General features: G+C 42.4%; 1 protein-coding gene across 2 annotated transcripts; it reads left to right on the plus strand.

The window, feature by feature from the left end:
* Positions 1 to 7,869: 7,869 nt before the first annotated feature.
* On the plus strand, positions 7,870 to 18,430 carry cyb561 (cytochrome b561). Of its 2 annotated transcripts, none has more exons than XM_085270166.1 (6): positions 7,870 to 8,022; positions 10,333 to 10,540; positions 15,290 to 15,388; positions 15,493 to 15,596; positions 15,677 to 15,834; positions 16,907 to 18,430. In XM_085270166.1, the coding sequence occupies exons 2-6, from the start codon at positions 10,336 to 10,338 to the stop codon at positions 17,097 to 17,099; spliced, it is 759 nt and encodes a 252-aa protein (XP_085126292.1). In that variant the 5' UTR covers positions 7,870 to 8,022; positions 10,333 to 10,335; the 3' UTR covers positions 17,100 to 18,430. The 2 variants fall into 2 exon arrangements, with proteins under 2 accessions (XP_085126292.1, XP_085126293.1); XM_085270167.1 differs by lacking the exon at positions 7,870 to 8,022 and adding an exon at positions 8,119 to 8,137.
* Positions 18,431 to 18,965: the final 535 nt, after the last annotated feature.

An 18,965-nucleotide genomic window follows, 5' to 3' on the forward strand; every position in this document is an offset into this window, starting at 1 on the left:
ACATTTTTACAAATTAAATAGTAAAAAAAAAAAAAAAAAAAAAATAATAATAGTAATAATAAAATATATAAAATATATATATATATACACACACACACATAATCCCCACCCTCTAGATTTGATACCAAGCTCCAAGAACACCTGGTGCGTTTTAGGCATCGAATGCAAGAGCAGCTGGCCTGAAAAAGAAAATTGTGGCTAAGCTGGAAACCTGGCCCTTGTGGTTAACTACAAAGACTAAAGAAAGTACCTCCTGAACGTCTACTAGAAGATATGAATGCAGCATTACAATCTCTACTGCGCTGCAATCATCACTGAAACCAACCAGATGGTTGACACCATGGCAACAGTGACTCCTGAGATGTTTGACTACAACATGAACAAGGACAAGGAGCAGTACTCTCCTTGAAAAGGGAGACTAGAGGCCAAACTCAAGGTTAGTACAGAGGGAAGTTAGCCAACTATCAGGACTGAAGAAAGGCAAGCTGGCCATACCTGAGACCTTAGAAACTGCCAAGGAAAGACTCATAGTCTTGGCTAACCCCCGAAAAAGTATACCAGAGAAATAGTAGCTAGGATAAAAAAAACAGATGTCCTCCACTGAACCATCCAAAGTATACTCTCAGTGGCAGGGAAACAATATAAGAACAATGCCACTATGCCTGGAGACTGAGCAATACTGTAAGGATATATGGAAGAGAGGATGCAACACATCAATACTCAGTTGCTAGTGGATCTAAGAACAGACCACAGCAACCTCCCTGAACAGGATCCAGTAAGCCAAGAACTGTCTTGAGTCTCAAGTATGAAGCATTGGACAGCACCAGGCCCTGACATGATTCACACCTATTGGCGAAAGTATAACTACAAGTACCTTAGAATCCCACTGGCAAATAGGAACCATGAAAAGGCCACTAGGAAAGCAAAGCAGCAACCACCAAATACCTGCAGAGAATAAAGCAAGTCCTGAGGAGTCAGCTGAATGGGAAGAAGATCCGTGCAATCAACACCTATGCCATGCCAGTCTTTAGATACCTTGCTGAGGTCATAAGCTGGCCAAAGAAGAAGATGAAAGCCACTGACATCAAGACTGGAAAGCACCTTGCAATGCATGGAGGGTTTCAGCCCAGGTTCACCTCCCTGATACTGTACTGTTCCAGTGAGTGTCAGAACTATGATCCAGGATGAAACAACAAAGATCCATCCAATAATGTGCTTAGTGAATACCTCAGGAGGCAGAAATAAGAGAAAGAAAAGGAGCAAAAAGAGGAACCATCATGGAAGAACAGGCTCTTGCTGAGCCTACTATTTGCAGGTAGAAGCAGTGGCTGATATTGGAAAATGGCTACCAACACCAATAGCTGAAAAAACTGGACTGAAAGACACCACAAAGGCATTAATCATGGCAACACAGGAACAAGCTCTAAGGACAAGATCAATAGAGGATGGGGTCTACACCAAGCCAGATTCCAGGTGTAGTGTGTAAGAATCCATCACATTATGGAAGGGTGCAATATGCTAGCAGGCAGGGTATACATGGGATACCATAACCAAGTGGCTAGCATAGTATGCAGGAACATCTGTGCCAAGGCTGGCCTGGAAGTCACCAGGTCAAAGTGGGATGCGGTCCGTAAGGTGGTTGAGCATGACCAAGTTAAGATCCTTTGGGTCTTCCAGATACAGAAGAACAAATGGTGACGGCTAACCAACCTGACATCATAGTGGTGGACAAGCAGAGGAAGCAAGCCTTAGTGATAGATGTAACTATTCTAAATGATATCAACATATGTGAAAAGGACCACAAAAAGCACGAGAAATAGCAGGGACTGAGAGAGGAGCTAGAGAAAATGTGGAGGCAGCAGTGGTCCCCATGGTAATCTGAGCACTCAGGGCATTGACCTCCAAAACTGGGTGAGTGGCTCCAGCAGATCCCAGGAACAACATCTGAGATCGCTGTCCAGAACAGCGTAGTCTTTAGACCTGTCCATAGGCAGTGTTGTGGCACTGACACATTTGGCTGCCAATAGAAATGGGTCACTGCTGTTTAGTGATGGTGTGACTGCTTATAAGTAACAGGGTAGATTCTGAAGCAAATAAAGCTATACTCTGTGCTGAGATTTAGTAAAAATGCAGAACATTTGACACTACTTCACAGTACACATGGACAATGAGCCAAAATGAACTGTAAAAGTGACTCAAAACAAGGTAATGAAATGTTCTCAAATGGGAAATTAAGGAACCTGAACTCAATTCATCTGAGCATTATATTACTTACTGTAGACTAATCTGATGGCAAAAAAACCCATAAGTTAGCAATAACTGAAGGCAACTGTAGTGAAGGCCTACCAAATTATTTTAGGGAGCAAGCTTAGCATTTTGTGATGTCCATGTTCTGCTGAGTTCAGACAATCATTCACTGAAAAGGATACGTTGTTACAATAAGACACAATAGTTCTTTTTTTCATTATTATTATTATAACTACCTTTATTGAGGGCAGCACTTCAATCATGTCAGTCATGTCAAGTGTGCGGAGGTGCATGAAAATGTTGCCATTTTTTAGGCATTTCTGAATCTCACTGTAGCCCACTAAACATATGGTGGCATGGATAAGATGTAGTAATACATCATAATGGACACCAAATTTCTAATATTATGCCAATCAGAGTCAAAGTCCTGCATATCAGTAATGCAGGAGCACTTCAGTTCAAATTTGTCAAAATCTGATTTTTTAAAAAAGCAATTAGTCTGATGTAAACAGGTGAAAACAACTGTCAGATTTAATTGGATAGCTCAGAAGAAACGCTGCAGAATCTCACTTTCATTCACAGTAAACAAAAAGAGAGGAGAGGAGGAATCATAGCTGAGGCTATAAATATATTCTCTCTTTGCACAATGTGAAAATGCTAAATAGATACATGCGGAGGAGGTGGACGGAATAAAAAATGGAGACTGGGAAAAAAATGAGGGAGGAAAGGTTTGGAGAGAGATGGGGTAGAAAGGACAAAAAAGGAAAGAAGGTGGGAAATGGAGGAGAGGGTTGAGAAGGAGGACATGAGGAGGAGAGGAGAAACAATGTGCATTAAGCCAAAAAGAGGAGAAAGGATGGGTTGCAATGAAAGGTCGGAGAAAATGGAGAGACAGAAATAGAGAAGTAAAGAGCTATTCTGGTAATGATGTTGTTGCCATGGAGATGCTGTCCTCGCTCAGGCTACTCCACAGGTGCCTCGTGGGTATTTCTAAGGAACTGTGCTGATTGGAGGGGTTTATGGAAGAGAAGGCTATGGATTGGTTGGTGTACATGGATGTCAAAGGTCGTGTCATTGCTTCCGATTACTCTCCACATATTTTCTTATCCCCTCCTTTTATGTTCTCCCTCTGACGAGTCATGAAATGAATTGAAATAAAGCTAAAATGAACGAGGTGCATCAGTGATAGTAAAATGTGTATCACACCTACACACTGTTATGTAGTAAATTACAAGTGCGTAGAGCGCTTAATGAAAGGGTTTCCATGGCCAAGCAGCTTCACCCAAGATCATGCCACCATTGGACTCTAGAGCATTGGAGATTTGTTCTCTGGAGTGACAAATCACACTTCTTTGTCTGGCAATCCAATGGACAAGTCTAGATTTGGTGGTTGCCAGGAGAATGTTACTTACCTGACTGCACTGTGCCAAGTGTGAAGTTTGGTGGAGAGGGGATTATGGTGTGGGGTTATTTCTCGGGAGTTGGGCTTGGCCCCTTAATTCCAGTTAAAGGAACTCTTTATACGTCAGTACACCAGAACATTTTGGACAGTTTCATGTCCCAACTTTGTTGGAACCTTTAATGAGCAAGTTTGGTGTAGAAGAACTTGACTGCACAGTGACCGCTACCCAATAGAACACCTTTGAGATGATTTAGAGCGGAAACTGAGCCAGGCCTTCTCATCCATTATCAGTGTGTAACCTCACTTTCTGGAAGAAGAAAACGCCCATGAACATTCTTCTAAACCTTGTGGAAAATCTTTCCAGAAGAGTTGAAGCTGTTATAACTGCAAATGGTGGGCCAACAGCATATTGAATCCAATGGATTAAAATGGGATGTCACTCAAATTCATATGCATGTGAAGGCAGATGAGCAAATTCTTTTGGCAATATAGAGTACAAGAATTATTTATCAGGGTTGGGGTCACAAGGGCAGCAGTCTAAGCGGAGATCCCTCTCACCCGACCAGCTCCTCCAGCTCTTACTAGAGGACACTAAGGTGGAGGACTGAGCCAGTCAATTGACGTAACATCTGCAGCGGGTCCCAGGTCGAGCCTTCGGCCTTCTCTCAGTTGGGCATGCCTGAAAAACCCCACCTAGGAGCTGTGAAGGAGGCATACTTGTTGCCTGAATGACCTTAACTGGCTGTACTCTGAGCCCCTCCCAAATTACCAAGCTCCTCATCCCATCTCTAATGCAGGGCCTTAGATCAATACCTGGCTGCTCCAGTCCACACTTCAGAAAGGACTTTGGCATAGAAAAAAATGCTTGTAAGAATGGGTGAATGAGGCATTTTGTAGAAAATGCTTTGAGTGCTCAGATAGAGTAAAAAGCTCTGCGTATTTACATTTACTCATTCAATATAGTTACTGAACGGGTAAAAGTAGTATTGGGTTAAGAGTTTGTTTGTTTGTTTTTTTACTTTTGACCCTAATACAGTCATTTATGAGAACAGAAGCCCCACCCACATACTGTTCAAACTTTCTGTTTACAGGGGGTAACTAATCAGAAGAAAGCTAGCCAAAGGCAAAGGTAAACGAAACAGCTTGTTCAGACAGCAATAAATTGAGGGACTGCACCAAGGCCTGCTAAGTTTCACTAGACCAAAATGCAGGAGAGGACAACAGGTAAAAGGTAATGGGTTTATTTACAACAAACAGAGAACAAGTTTGACAGAGGTATCCAGGTGAGTGTTGCAAAGGTCAGGGGCAGGCGTAATATCCAAAAATACACAGCAGAGATGTGACACACACGGGAGAAATCTGCAGCAGAGAAGAAGAGATACAATGTAAGTCTTTGTCAAGAACCAGAATTACTAAATACAGCTGAGAGCTTGAATGAGGATTATTTTCAACTGTGAATCATTAAACATAATCCTGTAGAGTCCATGAGTAAATATCCAAAGCTTTAAATGAGTACAATGCTCCAGTGGTATTAATATACTCATTAGCAACTAAAAGTATTTAACATAGTTTTATAAAATGAAAAAGTGAGCTTTACGTGCGAGTGTTTCTTTAATTGTGACATCATACAGCACCAGTGGGTGGAAGTACAATCTTAGAGTAATAGAAATGTGACAGGTTCAAACCCACAGCCGTAGGAAAAAAAGAAAAAATCTATTCATACTGAAGGAGGGTCAAAGAGACTTTATTATTAGAGTGAAAGAAGAGGGGGAGAACTGGGCACATGGGTGTCATTAAAAGTTAGAAGACATTAAAAGATGAAAAGAAAGGAAGGGGATGGAGGCTGTTGAGGACAGATTAATAAACAGCATGTCAATATGTGGCGCGCGCGCACACACACACACACACACACACACACACACACTTACGCAAAAGGAGCAGTGGTGAGTCAGCCTCCAGTGAGTCACAGGAGAAATCAGAAATGTCAGACTGAAAAAGAGAGCGCGCGCACACACACACACACACACACACACACACACACACACACACACACACACACACACACACACACACACACAGGGCTGTAGCCACCCATTTCTGACATTAATGAAGATATCCTTGACAAACTGTTCTCTTTCCTTCTTCTAAAAAAAAGGTGACAGCGTAAGGCTTTAGGCACACACACACCTGAGAAACACGTGAGTTTAACACATCCTGTGTTACAGTGCAGCTGGACGTTTGGATAATATTGAGTATATGCAGATATTAGACCTCGTCGTGGAGGATGTATATTTTCTGTCATCTGTTGTTGTCCCTTAACAACTCCCCAGAACCCCAAGATCAACACCATCAAGGATTTGGCTGCTGCTCATTAAACACACGATCACAAGGTGAATTATCCGAGACAGCAGCGCCCTCAAGAGGAGAAGAAGGCAGAGTGCAGGGATGTTACTGTGATTGCAATAACGCAGTACTTTTACTACATTTTAGGAGTAAACGCAGTATTTTTAAGTGCACTTCAATCGATAGTTTTTGTTTTTTCACCCTTTTTTCTGCTTGTCCAAGTCCACTAGAAATGAGTGCATCTGTAAATGTGAAATTTACAGTGGAGCTTGTAATTGTGATTTAAAGGCCAAACAGCCACAAGCTCCCAGAATGCATTGTTATTTACAGAATATTACTGTGTTAAAAAAAAAACAAACAACAACACAGCAAAATCATGCTGTGATTTTTGCAGGAAATTATTAGAACATATAATGTTGGGTTTTTTTAGTCTGAGTACAAAGTCTCCTATTCTATTAGGCTACTATTTATGAAGTTTAGGAGTGTTGGTGGTGACTAATCCTAAGGATTTATTGGCCTTACCTTCTTGTCTTCAGTCAGCCTCAGTAACACTGAGGAGATGAAGATGACTACTAAAAATCAAAGCTATGTTAAACCTTTTTTTTCATGAGTAAAACTGTACTTCAGCAGCTCCACAGGTTGACACTTTTCCCAACTGACAACTGACAACACGGATAAGGCTTCAGAGTGACGCTCGGCTCTTTGAAGTAAATTTCAATCTCTTTTCCTGATGTTTATCAAGAACGTATATTCACTCCTGATAAAATTTACAAGACAAGAGCAATGACTCATGATCACATTGAAACAGCAGCATTTGCTCCTGAGCCACAGCCGTCCAACAACAGCTAACAGGAAAAATTTGACAGCGACACAGAGTGCCACAGAGCCTCACTGTTATATTGTAGCTGATGTTATTACCTGCATGATTTGCTTTTCTTGTGTGTGTGTGTGTGTGTGTGTGCTTTCCTTTACTGGAATAAATATATTTCTGCTGTCATGCACATATTGATGCTTAAAGGTTTAAGAGAATGCAGGAAATGATGCGCAGAACGTAGATCTGTATCCGTGATTGTTTTAAGAAGTTGGGAAATTCTATCAGAAATTTTTTTTAAACAAACAAAAGCATCTGATAATTCAATGAATTATAATGATTTTAATGTGCACAGACCCACCAGAATTCTGTAAACATAAAAAAGAAGGTTTAATGGTGACTTAATAGGGCTAGAGCTAATAATAAGATGTAGTGCTGCTTCCATCTATTAACCCAACATATTTCATCGATAGTGTTTCATAGTTATACATTTACAGCGATACACTGGTGAATTTTTCCGATTACTGTGCCACATCAACACCCCCGCCCCCTTCCGCCCCTGCGTCCATTGTCTTCATTACTCTGAGTGAAACTTGCTTTCTGGAAGGTAACGCAAACTGAGAATCCACACGAGTGGGTAGTGCCTTTAAAAGCACTGGTGGCTATGACTGTCTGCGTCTCCACTAACGAGCTGCTCTCATTCAAAGACGAGCGCTCCCATCTTCCTCCTCCTCTTCTTCTCGCTCACGCACCCACCTCCATCTTTCCCACTCCAGCGTTGTCAAGGCAACAAACCTTTACATCGAAGCTGTTAGTCATAAGTCCACGCAGACAACCCCCTCCCACCCCTCCCTTGACGCTGTCGTGACGTTTTATCACGTAAAATCTCATTTTCATGATTCATTTTTCTTGGAATCCTCTGTGTGAGCTGTGTGTACATCAGAGTTTGATCCCCATATCATCATCCTCATAATAATATTAATATTATTAACACGATCACATACATATATAAACATAAGTATGCTTTCCACTGCTCATCGCCGTCCTAAAGTCACGTGGGCTTTTTTTTTTGTCTAATAAGGCCACCCAAAACAAACACACACACCCACACACAGGCGCACTTGAGCCCGGTGGCAGGCAGGGGAGGAGGAGGAAGGCGGATCTGTAAAGTCCACTCTGCAGGACTTCCTCGCTACAGCCGAGCAGACCGTGGAGCGCAGTAAGTACTCCACGCTTCCTGTCAACCTTATGCTCTGTGCCTTTCCACAGTCACTGTGAACATAACTCAGACACAGCTAAAGCAGGCTGGAGAGTCCCGTTGATCGATCCCACAGGTAACAGCGCACCGTGGGAGCGTGAACACGACTGTTTGACTTGCTGTCATTCTTCCCGTGTGTGTGCGCGCGCGCCGTGTGCGTGGAAGGTGAATTGTAACAAAGAGGAGCTGATAATGGAGTTTGAGCTGCAGTCGTGGAAATCCGTTGGATTCGGCTGTTCTGTGCTCCAGTCCTCATGTAACAGCTGTGACACACTTCCTGTTATGCATTGGGAGCGTCATTGATACCTTGTGCCTTTTGGGTTGATATGAAACATGATAAAACACAGCAGACACAGGCTCCTGTGTGTTTTTATTTTTAAATCTTCCGCTTCAAGCCAGTGTGGTGCTGGCTGTGTTCGTGCCATGGTGATTCTGTTCTGTAACAGTGACATCAGGAACTTTAAGATCCTGTTGTGAAACGAAACAGACTTTTTGCTCCTTTTATGCGTCAGTAGTTTAGCGCAGTTCAGAGCCAAAGACGTGTAAGTACATGAAGGAGCCATTACAAATAGGTTATTCCATTTTATGCTATTTTTATACCTTTTAATGCATTTCTTAGACGCACATTAGGGAATGCCTAACAGCATGAAAACATCAACCCAAAGAAGAAGCACGGTGGCAGTGGCATCAGGATTTAGGCTTGTCCAGCTGATGTTTAGCAGAATTTCAGTGAGAGGTTAAGAGCAACAACCACAAGGTGAGCAGAGACCATAGAAAGTCAATGACGTTCAAGTGACTATGGGTGAAATAAGTGCTGGCACCAGAGCAACATTTTCTAAACTTCCAGGCAAACTACTTCCTGTGAAACAGAAGAAGAACACCTGTTGCCTATTCGCTGTCCTATGTCAATCAACAGTGTTCTGCATTCCCATTGGCTGTTCCTTTAATCGCTTGCCTCAGAGTTGAGAATAATTAAACTTGGGACCAACAGCTATTTTGACTAATGCGACTACTAACATGAGAGCAAAGGATAACAGATCTATGTCAGGATAGCAAATTCATTAATTCAGGCAACCAGAGCCTGGAATGGCCATAAACAACCGACTATCAGTGACAAAGTAGAGCACAGCAGGTGATTTCCTTCCCTTGGTGGACATCCATTAAGAAACTGGAAGTTCAGAGAGCAAGAACGGTCTCCTTTAGCAGCAGTAAACCTTTTTTTTAACCTTGTTATTGCTGCTAAATGGAGGTTCATTGTTGCATTGCGTTGACCATGAACACCCTTTCATGGTAATGGTATTCCTTGATGGCTGTAGCTTCTCTCAGCAGGAAAATATGCCCTTCCACAAAGTGAATATCTGTGGGACGCGCTGGACAAACAATTCCAGTCTCTGGAAGCCCCACCTCGCAACTTCCAAGTCTAAAGGATCTGTTGCAAACTACTTGGTCCATGCTTTAGTGGGTCAGGGCTGCTTTGGCAGCAAAATGGGACCAACACAATAGGCATGATCAGACCTAATGTTATGCCTGATCAGAGTGCATGTGGTACTTGCATGTTAATATAATTGACATGCTCTATGCTTATTTTATACACTAATACAGCATCTTATGAAAAACTTACCCAAGAAACTGAAACTAACCCATAACTCTTCTCATTCCTTATTGTAAGGAATGAGAAGAGTGTCGTTGCCGGATATTAGCACACGATAACAGACATGTCATGATGTATGTGTAGTGCTTTTTGTTACCAGTGTATGAAGGGTTTAGAGCCTGATTTTATGTTCTAGCAGGCCTGAATCCTGAATCAGTCACAGAGGGCATTCAGTATATCTGTTTTTAGATATTTATATTTCTTTTTATAGATGGAAGACTGTTCAGCTAAATCCTTTTAGCATGGTAGACGGCCCCTTGGTGAGTCTTTTCACTGCCCAGTCTTTGACACTGGCTGGTGAAAGACAGACCCTAAAGATGGAATACAAATGCAGGAGTGATGTTGGCTGATGTTATGTTTCATGGGTACAGATTTTCTCGTACTGCAAAATTTCCTGAAGCAAATATGAGTTATTTTAGCTTTCTTTCCTCTCAAAAGCTCAAATAAGTCAAACTCTTTATAATGTGACATGATGAAAAATAATGTTTATGAGGTACTTTGTTGATGCTCTGTGTTTATCTTTGTCTAACCCATCCTTCTAATTGAATTTACTTTGATTTTATTCAGCAAATGGTGCAGCCTAAGGCATCGGTTCTAACTGCTCTGTTCCTGTCTCTCAGATCATGGAGGACTCTGCCCCCCGTCGTAGTCGCGCTGCGTTTGCGGGGCTGGTGGGAGTGTCCCAGGTGCTGGGTTTGGCATCGGTGGTGCTAACCGGTGTGTGGATGGGTCACTTCCGTGGAGGTTTTGCCTGGAATGGCTCAAAGCAGGAGTTTAACATCCACCCTCTGTGTATGGTGCTGGGCCTGGTCTTTCTGCATGGAGATGGTGAGTCCACACTGATCAATGAGTGTACAGGTAGAACCTCAGCCTAATCAGGATGTGGCTCAAACTGAGTGATGCATCTCTGTGATTGTATTATACTTTTTTCATTGTTAAAAAAAGGCTTTACTTTCCTCACCCATCACTCCCCATCAGGTCAGGCTAGATCGCCGCCCCTCCCTGAGCCTGGCTCTGCTGGAAGTTTCTTCCTGTTAAAAGGGAGCTTTTCTTTCCCACTGTGGCCAAGTGCTTGTTCAAAAGGGGTCGGCTGATTGTTGAGGATTTCTCTGTATTGTTGTCGGGTTTCTACCTTACAAGATAAAGTACCTGAGGCGACTGCTTTTGCAAATTTACTCTGCATAAATAAAATAAAATTGATATAAAATGTTTGTTTATTATGTATTTGGTTTTTTTCCAGCAGACATACCGACCGTGCTACTGTCAAACATTTTAGATCCCTAATGTTAGTGTTAAGCAATAATCCAGGGAAGTCATGAAATATCATCTGTATCATCTATAAAAGATTTATTGAACAGAACACATTGTATGAAGAATAAAGATAGAGACAGGAGGTTATTAATGCAAACAAGTGCTAACACACACACACACACACACACACACACACAAAACCCAGAATCAACATGAAATCAAACAAAGACATCATGTTCAATTTAAAACAAGTTGAGCATTTTGGTAAGTGTTTCAATGTTATTCAAGTTAAACTCTTAACTTGCACCACCTGGGGTAGAAATAGGCGACTTAATTTAAAATGTAACATCTCGTAGCTGATACTGATATTTGTTTATTGAGCATGTGGCTAAAACACAAGCCAGCCCTGCTCCCAATCGTGGGCTTGTTTCCATTGAGCACCATAAATGCTTTATAGAAGCAGAGCAGAGAGTTCTTGCTGAAATATCAAAGTGCTATCCAGCTGACCAGTTAGCCAGAGCTCAGCTGAAAATGTTAGAATAATTAGAAAAACTTGCAGTCAGTGATTGTTCCTCTCTCTTTTTTTCCTTGCAAAATGCTCAACAGAAAATGGCTGCTCTAAATTAGCAGGACTGTTGGTGTGTGTGTGTCTGAGCTTATGAGTGTGCACCAGTGCATCGTAGCCTCAAGCCACTGTTTTGCTGACTTGTTACATTAAGCTAACGCTGGCCAGACACCCATCAATCCTCCCTAACCTGACCCAGCAGGACTGAGACAAACAGAGGAAAGGGGGAATGGTTTGCATCACTGAATGAATGTAAACAGCTTGCGTGTGTGTTTTTGTCACGCATCCAGTAAAGGTTTGACAGGATGACTCTAAAGGGAAAAGTGGCACAAAAAAGCACCAGTCAGCAAACAACAGCATATTTTTCACTGACAGCAGAGGGCCTCCACTCTATTGGTCTTTAAATTCTCTTGTCCAATTATGGTATTTCTCAGAACTGGGTCTTCTTGTTTGTTCATGCTGTAGCCTCCCTGTGCTGGATATATTGAGCTAACCGCTGCTAGCTGCACTCCACCAGTTTTAAAATGTGTCAGTTGGAATTATTATGTTATTTGCACCCTGACTGTCAAAATTGTATAAACAAAATCAAATATTCTTGTGTTAGAGTTCAGGTTAGTTGCAATTGACCTTCATGCTAATTACCAGATTACCAGTTAATTTGATACCTGACATTAAGAAGGAAGTTAGTTTGTTAGATGAAAGTGAAATAATATTTTTGACTCAGCTTTTTCATGTATTTACTCTGCCTTTTGTCATCCTTTATGCACAAATGTAGCTAGTTATAACTCGATGAAAACAAAAGGATGAGGCTCTACAAAAAAAAATAAAGCAACACTTTTTAATCAGAGTATATCATCAGCTGCCCAACACTGCCACAAGGAGGTTCTGGGGGACAGGCATTTACTGTAGGAGAGCTGGACAGGGTGGTAGAAGGCCCTCAATCCATCACTGGGACTAGTATCTGTTCCTTTGTGCAAGGAGGAACAAGGTGTGCACTACCAGAGCGACAAAATGAACTCCAGCAGACCACTGGTGTGAATGTTTCTGACCCAAAAAAATCATAAACAGACTTTATGAGGGTAGAACCGTCTGGTACCGTAGAGCCCTGTATGCCATCAAATACCAGAACTGGCCGGTCCACCATTGAGAGCATGTTCACCTTGAGTGACACACGTGACCCTGGAGAAGCTCTGGAGAATGGGATGCGGCCTTTAGCATTGTTCAGACTGACATCTCTGGTGGTGGGTCAGTGATGGTGTGGGGAGGATCCCCATGATGGGACACACTGACCTCTACAGGCTAGTCGACACCATCCTGACGGCCATTGGGTGTCAAAAAGAAATCCTTGGACGGATTGCCAGAAACTTGGGTTACTGCTAGTAACTCGGGAAATCACCTTGTTGGTGCAGGAATCTTATTCTATATCTGTCACACTGTATTGTTGATTTTTTTTTAGGCCAGTGTTAAGTGGCTCAAAAAACAAAAAAACATTCCTCTTCAAACGGTCAGGTACAAGGACTGGACTGAAAATGGGTGAAAATGCAGTCAATGTAAGACCTTCAGAAAGCTGGAAGAGTTTCTGCTCAAGAAGACTTAAGAAAAACATAATGAAAGTCTGACTGCTGAAAACGGAAAATATAAGAAAATGAAGAGTGGCTTAAGATGTCTGCACAGCACTGCATGCTTTTGTATGTAGTCTTCATGTAGCTTTAGTCTTAGTCACTCTGCAACAGCACGATGAACATCATTCAAGACTGAACTCAGATCACCACAATACAACGTTACAACAGTGAAAAATGCAGAACACACTTGACCCCACACATTAAGACAGTTGGATGACACGCCCACACGACATACACATCCACACAGCCAGATTAAAGGAAGTGCAAATGACAGCTGAGGTGAAGTTGCTCTGTCACACACAAATGTTTTGTGAGGTGACCTAAATACTTAAACAGCATAAAAATTGTAGGAATTTTGTCAAATCTGACTTGAACTTCAGATGTCACATGTTCATTTGATCCAGACGCTTGGTATGTGAACATGATGTGGAGAGACTGCCCACCAGCAATTACTGTGCCACACAAGCCATTAATACGTCTAAATGTATTCATTCATTCATTGTTTCTAAATGACACTATATAGCAGCTTGGTTAGGCCATTCTTTCCAATTCCCGTGTTCAGTTTCTTTTTAATGCAGATTTTCCCTTTTGATGGTGCCGTCAGTCATCCAGCTCAACTTGATTTGTTTTGGACACACCGTCACTGTTTTTGACGTATTGCTGCCACCTGCTCATGCTGCAGCAGACTTTGCTTTGTGTCCGCAGCCCTGGGTACCGTTCTAATGAGAGTAACCACATTAGCTCAACTGGTTCAGTGCTAGATTGCATTAGAGCAATAAAAACAAAGGTTAACTGGACATTAGAATGAGATTGAGGAAGGATCTTGATGTGAAATGGAAACCTCCTGGGGGTGTTCCTCACACAGAAACAAACACATGTCCACACTAATGCTGTTACACTTCAGCTCATGCCCCCCTCCTTCGCCTTTAATATTGGGTTCTTTTGAGTATCTTGCACCCCCATGAGGTGGCTTAAATCTCTGTGACGCTGTGAAGTGGAAATTAAACAAAGCTGTTGGCTCAGGTGGGTGAATGAAGGATTTATGCTGAGAACAATTAGAGAGTGTGTGTGGTAGAGCTGGAGGCTCAGTTGCTGCACAGTATTAATGCTGACCTTTTACCACAGTGTCCCCTCACTTCCAGCTGGACCGTCCTGACTCTGGTTCTGCTGGAGGTTTCTTCCTGTTAAAAAGGAGTTTTTCCTTCCCACTGTTGCCAAATGCTTGCTTATAGGGGGTCGTGTGATTGTTCATTCTAAATTAGTGTGTGGCTGTGAGCTTGACAGATTGTCTGTCTGTATCTGGTACCCTGGAACAGGCTGGCAGTTTGTTTTGGGTGTACTCTGCCTCTGGAGCCATAACCATTGAGATAAGCTCCAGCCCCACTGTGACCTTATACTGGATAGAAGGAATGAAGGAAGGAATCTGTAATTGCTTTATTTTATAGAAAATCAAATGTTAGCTCCAATAATGGTGTCACTGCAGGAAGTGACACACAATCATGCTGTTTAGTTGTGTTGCCTTGAATTCTGAATAAAATACAGATTATGTTTCTAGCAAAGTAAAGATAGACCTCAAAATAACAATTGTTTCTTTTTACTTGTGATTCCTTCCATACTTTACATGGTCTTCTAATTTTGTTGCCCAGTGGTCAATGCAAACAGCTTACAGGCGTGCACCGTGTTAAAGACTGATTGCAGACATCTTCATCCATTAGTAACGTGTCACATTCTGCCAGGCACCTTTAAAAATGATGGACAATGGGTCCACACAGGTGATGGCAGCTACATTGTAGCTACAGCTGCCCTGGGGCGCACTGACAGAGGCGAGGCTGCCGGACACTGGCGCCACTGGGCCCTCTGACCACCACCAGTAGGCAAACATGGGGTTAGTATCTTGCCCAAGGATATTTGGCATGCAGCCAGGAGGCAGCCTGGGATCGAACCACCGACCCTGAGGTTATGAAATATGAGTATGAATCATGTTTTGCTGTTTCAGACTGCATTGGATGAAAAAACAAAAGTCTAAAAAAGAACAAACAGCAATTAACATGTGTGTAATGTTTGATCAGTGTTAAATGCATTTAATGGATTCTATAGTCTTCCCTCTTTCTGCATGTCTCTGTCTGTCTGCCTCTCCAGCCATCCTGGTCTACAGAGTGTTTCACAATGAGCCGAAGAAGAACGTAAAGCTGCTTCACGGCATTATTCACCTGCTCGCTCTCATCATGAGTATTGTAGGTAAGGGAGCTACATCAGCCGGCGTCTGACTGCTGCAGATGTTTGTTTTTTTTAAATAACCATGTGTGTGTCCGTCTGACATGTTGCTCTATGCGTGCGTGCAGGTTTTGTGGCTGTGTTTGACTACCACAGGGCAGCCAAGATTCCTGACATGTACTCTCTACACAGCTGGTGCGGTATGACTACCCTAATCCTGTTCTGCTTACAGGTACACACACACAGACTGAATCTCTGCAGCAAATGTAACACATTACAACACTAAACTTTTTATCCCTCCATTTTTGCCAGTGGGTGATGGGTTTGATGTTCTTCCTGTTTCCTGTTGCGTCGGCATGGTTACGAGCCTCATACTTGCCTGTCCACGTGTTCTGTGGCCTGGCTCTGCTGGTAATGTCCGTAGGGACCAGCCTGCTGGGCATCACGGAGACGCTCCTCTTCAACATCATGTATGTCTGTACTCGAGTATCTGCCCCCTCGTCTCCTCTTCATTTCATTAGTGATGTTCTTTAGGCATAAACCACAGACAATATGACATCACACGAGTGGCTTGTGAAGGTCGTTGTGTTTTTGTCATTTCTTTTTGAAATCATTTCTTGCTTAAGTAACTACATTTATTTGACTATTTCCACATTATTGTATAGTCAGCACCAGTGGTTTGATCTGAAAATATAAAGCTGGACATTTGTCCAGGGAATATAACATGGCCGGTTTTAATGGCTTCATATCAGATATTACGAGTCTGGTGCATAAAGGCCTTTTTAGTTAGGGTCATCGCTGATTACAGCTTGGATCTCAGAAGTCAGATGGCTCTGATAAAAAGAAATCCACCACTCTAATCCAGTACATCCGCACACTGCTCTTGTTGCCTACCATGGTGGACATGGTACAATCACCAGTTGCTAAGGAAAATGTGTAGTGGTTCCTGGAGGTTGTTGGCTGCATGAAATTGGTTGCAAAGAAGGCGCTACACCAAAGACCTCCTAGCAGGCTGCTGAGGTTGTGAGCAATTTTTTAAAATCGTTGTCTGTAAATACTTGCTAATGACATGCTAAGAGGTAGCAAAACTTTCCAAAATGCAAGTTTGTCATTTCCATTCAAACTACAAACACAGCAATATGATAGTGACCAAAGCAATCGGAAGAAGGTCATTGCCAACCGGAATAAGTTTTTCCCTGGTGACACGTGGTTGCCAGGTTGATCACTGACCAGTCTGTAGGTCTGTGTGATCCTTAAGCAATCATTTCCCAGCAAACTCCACCAACCACTCGCAGTAAAGTCGGGGAGTACTAAATTTTCCCTCACAACTGCTGGTTGAGGGATGGTCACTGAGTGACCTACATTCATTGATCCCACAATGTCACAAGTGCAGAATGTCAGACAAGTTAACATCACATGGTTTGTGGTCACATGTCTGCAAATCCTCAATAACCACCATCTGCTCCTGATTTATCTCAACTAACCTTAAATTTTACTATGCCCTTACCCACTTATGATGTCTCCTTGCTTCCTTGGGGCCAGGCCGACCTACTCTAAGTTCACCCCAGAGGGAGTGCTGGCCAACGTCTTGGGTATCCTGTTGGTGTGCTTTGGATTGGTGCTGGGACACCTGATGACGAGGGAGGAGTACAGACGCCCACCAAACCCAGAGGAAGAAGCTCTGTCCGTCCATTTCAAGACACTGACTGACGGGGGATCACCAACCACGCCTTAATCTCACTCTGAAGCCTCTCTGTGATCTACATCTACAGAGCCAACAGACCACCTGTGCTACCAGTCTCTGTTAGTACCTGCATACCTGTCAGAAAATGAGTTCAGCTTTAGGTTCAGTGAAGTAAGAACAGAAATCTGTAATAACTGTCCTTCTCATGTTATTATACCAACCAGCTCTGTCAGCTTTGTCATGAAAAACATTTATACAAACATAGTTAAAAATGTACTGTTTCACTACACATTGTGATATGGATGTTTGTGTACGTCATGTTTGTGTAGTTGAAGGGCGCAGTTTATATTTTATTGTTTCCTGTTGTGCAGTGTTCATGGTTAGGTTGGGATTCTCGTTTTGCTTAAATGTGTCTTGGATTCCTTCACTTGTGTTTTATCATTGTGTCTTAACTATATTAAAGATGTAGCATCAGCTGACCGGAGTAGCTGCAGTGTTCTCCTCTCCCGTCCTTTCCTCCTCAGCTCTGCTCTGTGTCGGCTTTGTGAGGACAGTTATTGACATTAATGCACTCCCAGCGTCTCACCCCCAATTTTAACCATATTAACTACAGTAAATCTCACACCTAACATAACTCTAAAACCAGGTCTTAACCCTCAGACAGACAGCGGTGTGAGAAGATTCAAGTTGTACCTTCCAGAAAGTCACAGCAGATGGCTGCCATGGGCGTTATTTGGTGATTGTGCTGATGCTATCCTTTTTAGTAAATCTGGCACCTTATCAGGGGAATTAAATTTGACTAAAGAAAGAAACCACAAACACAAATTTCTACTTTGACGCTCAAAAAGAAGCTACACTACCCTCAGAACAATTGTACAAATCCTGCAAACGTAGCCTTTCTGTGAGCAGGGTGGAGCATGGTGGTGCAGGGTGGTGCGCTGGTAGTCTGTAGAATAGACTCTGTGCTCTGCTGGAGAACCACGTGTTCAAAAACTGTTCTCCGCAGCCGCTGTCTACTCTCCGTGCTGCTTTTCTGTCTGTGAACATTGGTTGAGTTGTTGGTTGTATGATAAAATTTCCTCTGCTGTTGCTCCGTCTTCGTGACCTGCAGTACCATAAAGTCCTGTTTTCTGACCGAATCCTATCATTAACTGTTCCTGTTTAAATGCTTCAATAACCTGTTGTGTGTATTCAAATACCTACATGTATGTTTTAAATCTACTTATTTTTGTTTTGCTCGCCTTCGGCTCGGACTTCAGTCTTTGTGCCTCAGAGAGAGCTTGGTGGAGGTTGTTCATTTTTCTGTAAGTTGTGACAGTGTCGTTGTTCACAGGAAGTCGCGATCTCATCAGGACAACCTGAAATAAAGTGTTTGAAATTATTTTCCCCAGATTTTTAACATTGGATGTGAAAGCAGCAAGAAAACATATTTGAATTGTAGATTGTTTTAAAATGAACATTCTAAAACAAACATTTTTACTGTACGTAACAAGCTGTTCACGTCACCTTTATGCGCATTAAGCTGCACCAGTTTTGTCGTTTTGCCTTTGTACACCAACATAGTGGATTTTAAATCACACAGGCAAGATGTCATTGAAGTGCAGACATTCAGTAATAATCTAAGTGGGGATCACGTTAACTGTTCAGGGTTTACATTTTCTAACGCTCAAATGTAACTGGACATGGAACTGAAAAGCAGTTTGATGGCCAGTTCAGGTCTGTTCCCGCTTTATTTCCTGAAAGGTTAAACAGATAAAAGATCTGTAGTTCACCCTGAGAGCTGCGCTTGCCACTCCTAAAGTTTTCCACAGCAAAAAGTTTAGGATGGCCGAAGGAGCAGTCTGGCTCATTCTTACAAAGCAATCATAAAAGGCCCGATAGCCCACTGACTGGTGCTTTATGTTAAAATCAATATTC

Source organism: Mchenga conophoros, linkage group LG4 (genome assembly GCF_057382185.1).
Source record: "Mchenga conophoros isolate Kocher_MC1m ecotype Shallow Benthic linkage group LG4, M_conophoros_male_GT1.1, whole genome shotgun sequence".
NCBI lineage: Eukaryota > Metazoa > Chordata > Actinopteri > Cichliformes > Cichlidae > Mchenga > Mchenga conophoros.

Excerpts from the sequence above, each read along its gene's own strand:
- cyb561 (XM_085270166.1), top strand. The coding sequence starts at position 10,336 with ATGGAGGACTCTGCCCCCCGTCGTAGTCGCGCTGCGTTTGCGGGGCTG. Across the intron at positions 15,389-15,492 it reads TCTCATCATGAGTATTGTAG|GTTTTGTGGCTGTGTTTGAC; the intron begins GTAAGGGAGCTA and ends GCGTGCGTGCAG. Across the intron at positions 15,597-15,676 it reads TAATCCTGTTCTGCTTACAG|TGGGTGATGGGTTTGATGTT; the intron begins GTACACACACAC and ends CATTTTTGCCAG.